Genomic DNA, 6,000 nt, shown 5'->3' on the forward strand with positions numbered 1-6,000 from the left:
TTGCCCTCTGAATTAAACAGACAAATTGATAGTAAGGTGAAGTTAAAAAGCTTTTAGTGGCTTTTAGTGCAAGTTTGGTGGAAACTAATGTGACCAGACCCCCTTGGCCTGCCCATGTTTGAAGGTGTTGCAGCCGTATAAAATGACATAAAACCATCAAAGTCTATTGGGGACATCAGCCAGGGTTCTTGGAGACATACAATATGGGCTTTATTTGCGTACATTACCCAATCCTCTAGCTCAGTTTTATTGTGCCAGACCAGCGATGTTCCACAGGATGATGACAAGTTCTCAATATCCCTAGGCCTGATCCTGCTGTTGCCTCCCCATTCTGGGGCCAGGACAAACTGACGGAGATTGACCAGAGGAGGGGGTTTGATCAGAAAGTCAATCAAATTGTTCCAGATGAGCAATGGGCAAAAATTTATTAGAGGCGGAAACAGGCTTGTTGGTTGTCAAAGGAGCTGGGAACATTCTACATGGAGGCCTATAGAAGAAGCCTAGTGGAAGCGCCTCGATCGACTTTGACGATAAGCCAAGAAAATGGAAACTGGTCAGGATATGCTTGGCTACCAGCTTGCCTTTAAAGTTAACAACAATTGTCCGGTTTTAAATTGTGACCGACCCATGCAACTCTTCAAACGTGAAAAATCTGACTAAATGATAGCCCCAGGTCATCCAGCCTTTCATTGACCCAGTGGACCACTTTGTTCGTTAGTTGGTCATGATGCTAAGTTATATCATGTGTCAAGGGAGGAACTCCTCTCTATACCATTACTAAGGGGATTGCTTGAGCAGGAACTGCAATATTGGCAGTTTCGGGACTGAGCACTTTCTTTCCCATTAGAAGCCCTTTGTAGATTATGGCAATTGGGATTCTCCGTTGAATCCCTTGGTTGCCACCAGGGTGGAGTGAGAAATTCTCCCTGAAGGGATTTGCAGTTGTTGGCCTAGTGCTTGTGTCCCACCTGGATGTGATGAACTCGGGACAGTACCAGCCGAGCCCGAAGACACTGGGCCGGTCGATAACCGTTTTGCAAGAGCCAGGTTCAGTTTCATAAGGTTTTTTTCTATTTTCTCTAATCGGCTTAAGATAGGACTCAGAGGAGCCAAATCAAAGATCAGCTCACCTTTGGAAAGTTCCTCTACTATCAGTGCTATGGGACCCCCTTCAATTAACAAGTTATTCTTGCCTACCCCTTGCTCTGTGGTAGATGGACATGTTGCAGGCACCGGGCACTGTCTTTTAGATCTGTTTCCTCGTTTGCTCCTTTCCTTTTCTCTCCTTGACTCTTTGTGGTTTTCACTTTAATTGAGGATTAAACAAAGGGTTGGGGGGATTCCATAGCTTCTGGCTGATTGATGTGTGTTATAATGAATGTAATAGCTGATATACTTGGGGAAAGTTCAACATCCTGGTGAATATCTGACAAGGGCTGTGCCAACTCATTATTGCCCATTGTGGCATTGTTAGACTCTTGAGAAACATAAACAGTAGGTGTGGATGACAATGATAAGCGTCTCTCGGCTAAAGCAATTTCTTTGTTCAATACCTCCACTGCACACTGCAAAAATAGTGTATAATGTTGTACCTGGTGCAGGGACTAAAGGAGATATTTTGCATTTCCCCATCGTTCAACCTCCGCTTCTCCTTAAATGCTTGTGAAATAAAATCAGGGCACAGACATAGGAGGTACAGGTAGAGGCAGGTAGCACAGAACTGGTTTTGCCAGTACTTGCTTGCCCGCACTTTTTTTTTTGCTTCCAATTTTTAATTAGTAGTTAAATATAAAACGGGATATGTTCAGCCTAGAATCTATATAAAATATAAATGGTACATTCAAAGAGAAATTGAGTAATAAAGAATGGTAAAAACAAAGAACAATCAAATATACATTCACGTGTATATATATGAGAACAATTGTCTCAACATACCTTATGAATATATCAAATAACACTTAAGGAAATAACACTTCTAGGATAGTTATATTCCTAAATATAAATGAGGTAGCATTGTCGTCACCGTCATAATTCCAGGAAAGGGCCCCAAACACAATCACATTGGGGCAAATTATCATTTAAGTTCGAAGTCATTTTTTCAGATTTCGCCACTTCAAACATATCTTCAAACCGAGGTTGAATTTATATTCCAAAAACGTAGTATATTGGCTTTAGCAAGACCAAGGGGTGTGGGAAGCCAATTGTAAGTGTGTGCAGACATGGGGGGTTCATCTGAAATATCATGCAACCATGACAGTCATGCTGAAAAGGAAAAACGAATGGGAGAGCAGTCATTCAAATATTTCTTAATCTGAAGCCAAAAAGTACACATTTGTTGACATTCCCACAGTATATAAACAATGTCCCAGTTGGGCTCTTGACATCTCCAGCAGAGGGAGTCGGGGCTAAAAATGGCTAGCTATAACGTGGCTAGTGCCAGAGATGCAATATTTTAAAATAACTAAATTTCAGATGAGAATCTCTGAGACCGCTATTGAAGTTTTCCAGTGGGGTGCCTCAGCCCTCATCAGCCCTTTGTATTTTTAGTCATGAAGACCACCATTGTTGTAATGCGGATGAGGTGTCAATAGAGAAAGGATATTCAATTAAGATGATGTATAAACCAGAAACGATTCCCTAGTACTCCTTCTATGTGTGTATATGTTGTGCACTTGGAAATATGGGGGTTATCTTTGTTTTGGGTTTTTGTCATTATTGATGAAAGGACACCTGTAAGCTGATTATATCTAGAGGGTTTTGAAGGAGGGAGTCCACATTCTTGCTGTATTTGTAAGAATGACTTTTGAGAACGTTGTTACGTGAGTATATCATTAACTTGATTTATTTTATGTTTGGCCCAGAGGGGCCAGATAAGCGCACTTCCCTTATGTACGATGTCCGCATTGGTCCCTTACATCGACTTTGTCCAAGCCCAATATAGAGAGATCCTTTTGTTTTTGAGCTTTGTATGATCACTTGATACACTTGCAATTTTGGTATCCAGTTGATGTAAAAGCATAAAGATACATGGTTTTGATACATTGTGTGGTGGTATTTGTGGTGCTTTAATACAAATCCAGATGAATAACAAAAAGGAGTCAATAACATGTGGTAATGGACTACAGATGCACTTTGTGAAACTACATTGTTATACATTGTTCCAAATGATTGCAACAATGTTTTAAACATATTTTTATCTATTCCATCAGTGTGAAGAATGTGGAAAGCCTTACTCCCTCGCGAACTGGGATGACCCTGAATTAATAACCAAATGTGTATTCTGCAGACTGGCTTCTCCTTCAAGGAACATTTTGCCATCACTACCCATCTCATAATGCAAATGACAACTGAAAAGAGTATATTTTGATGAGAAATATCTTGTTTTTAATAAATCGTTTCCCAACAAAAAGGCATCCCTTGCTTATACACGTTGTGAACTTCAGTTATTCATATAATAAAATTAATAAATAAATATATCCCTTGGCTAGCTTATATTAAGAAATCACTAAGGGAGATGGGGAGAGAAGACCTCTGGAATTCGCCAGAGTATGCATGTTCTTCTCTTCCAAAGAGATCCCTGGCCAAAATTCTGGAGGAAAGATATTTGACCGATCTTATTTGTACTGCCTCTACTACAAATTTGACCTCCGTATATCTAGAGGCCAAAATTAGCTATAAATTTGAGTCCGTAATAGACCTGATTCAACCAATCATGGCCAAAAAGTTATACCTACAGTTCAGGCACGGTTCCCTCCCGCTTTTTTCAAGAACAAATAAGTGGTTGGGCTCAGTCCAGCAATCCTGTCCTGGCTGTGGTACCCTGGAAGAAACTGAGGTACACGTTATTTTTTTCTGTCCGGCTTATATTCTCCCGCGCAGAAAATGGATCATCCAATTGGCCAAGAATATAGGGGCTAGACATTGTATGGATCTTCACAGGTTGCTAAAGTATGATACCTCTCCCCTATATGCTACTGTGATTGCAAAATTTCTTTTTTCAATGTGGCTAATTAGAAGAAAACTGCTACCTCATCAAGGTTAATTTGATTTTATTATTCGTTTTTTTATTATCTGTTTTTATTCATTGATATGATGAATGAGTGTCACTAGATTATTGTTGTATTAATTTTAATAATATTATGTCTTTTATGTACTTTTATGGCTAAAGCCGAAATAAAGTTTTTCTGACTGACTGAAATAAATATAAATGACTGTAATATTAGTACTAAAAACATTATTTTTGCATTTCTCCTTAGGAGTCCGTGCACATGTTTATATAAATTTACATGTGATTCCTCAAAGTCAGTATATATATACATATACACACACAAACATACACACACACACACATACACACACACACTCTTCTTTGCCCATAACACCATAACATAATTGTTATTTTTTTTTTTAAATCCATAAGTAGTAAATCAAATGGGTTTAAGCCTTCCATGTAACCTTTTTCATAAGTTAAAGTAAATGTTTTGCACACCCCATTGATACAGATTTTCGTTTCCATGATCTTGGTAAATAGTAGTAAATGTACTTTCAGATCTGAGAAACCTTCGCCAAATTTAAGGAAATTAGCTAAGTTCTTTGACCCAGAGTACTGGGTTCAAGAATCTGGATCAAAAGTCCAGGGAGAAGCTGGCAAAATGAAGAAAAATTGATTTTGTCTTCTTTTCCTTAACGTCACAGAGGATATTGGTGGAAGTCCTCTCCTTCCAGTATGATGTGAAGCTGTACAACAGCAATATCCCCACCATAAATTTAAAATATAGAGAGCGAGGATAAGGTGCAACTGACCAATGCAGGTAGAACTCTGAGAATTGATTTTGTTTTAATATAATTAAAGCCAAGTGAAGATTTCAGGCCACATTTTAAAAATGCTACTTCATGTGTTTCCCAAAGGCAAGTCTTCATAACTATTCTGTCAATTTTTGGAATGTTCTTGGTTCCAGACCTTATAGCAGTCAGGAAATACCAATCAACGAAACTCATATATTTTAACCTGCGGTAACGAAGAGCATGCTAACAACTCACAGCATTCAGAAAGCCATCTTGATAGCATTTTGCTCAGGACTAGAGCAGATTCTGTATCCAAAAATTAGAGGATTAAACGCTGCTAAATCCATAATGCTTTTAATCCCAAATTCTACCCACTGCAAATGCAAAGTTGTTGATTTGGGTTTGGTGACTAATTTTGTATAAGAAATAATTTTGAGGGGGGGGGGGTTAAGAACATGAATGTTTCAGAGGCCCAAAGTTAGGCACTCTGAAGGAACAGTGATCCAGACTTGACTTGAAATACATTTGGAGTGGATGGGAGAGGTCCAATTGTATGTTTAAAATGGGAAGCAGATAATAGCCGAGAGTTATGAAGTTTTGTACAACATTCAAGGTCCAATTGCCTTGGCTATTGAATCTAACACCTAGGTAAACAAACTTTTGTCATCATTACATATATTAACATGCACACAATACTGAAAACACAATCTCGTTTTAGGAAGCAGCTTGTTTTCCATAAAATGCTTTCCAGTATAAGGTATTCTTTGCTTCCATACGTTTGTGAAGCTTGGTCGCGTAAATAAATGAGTGTGATATATTGAGGGTTATTATTCATCTGAAAATGAAGTGAGCTTGGAATAATTTAAAAAGTGCACCAAAAATGCTAAATGTGCTCTTTTCTATATGTTTAACGGACATTAAACACAGAATTAACTCAGAAAAGAGTGGATGATATAAGGGTTAAATATAGTTATGCAAGACATGCTCATACTACAAGATTATCACTCACTAAGCCAGATATTACAGTGCTGATCTCTCATCAGCTCACAATGTCTCATAATCCCCCTTTGTCTTCCTTAGGCTTGCCATCATTAACTAACCTCTCTGCTCTGAAAATTTCACAGCCAACCTTTCTCATGCACCCTTATAAACCACCTACCTCATCCTCTTAAACTACTGCTTTCCCCAGGTAACACATCCAAGCCTTACCTGACA

At 38.6% G+C, this 6,000-nt stretch overlaps 1 protein-coding gene across 2 annotated transcripts in view; it reads left to right on the top strand.

Annotated features, from left to right (window-relative positions):
- The window catches only part of WDR88 (WD repeat domain 88), a 346,429-nt gene extending 342,338 nt beyond the window's left edge, over nucleotides 1–4,091 (top strand). The window contains exon 11 of one of the 2 annotated variants that reach the window (XM_085640073.1): nucleotides 3,210–4,091. In XM_085640073.1, the coding sequence (XP_085496199.1) occupies nucleotides 3,210–3,335 (126 nt within the window). In that variant the 3' untranslated portion in view covers nucleotides 3,336–4,091. The remainder of the gene's footprint in view (nucleotides 1–3,209) is intronic. The other variant, XM_085640072.1, reaches the window with a different exon arrangement.
- The last annotated feature ends 1,909 nt before the right edge of the window (nucleotides 4,092–6,000 follow it).

Source organism: Triturus cristatus, chromosome 12 (genome assembly GCF_964204655.1).
Source record: "Triturus cristatus chromosome 12, aTriCri1.1, whole genome shotgun sequence".
Lineage (NCBI taxonomy): Eukaryota > Metazoa > Chordata > Amphibia > Caudata > Salamandridae > Triturus > Triturus cristatus.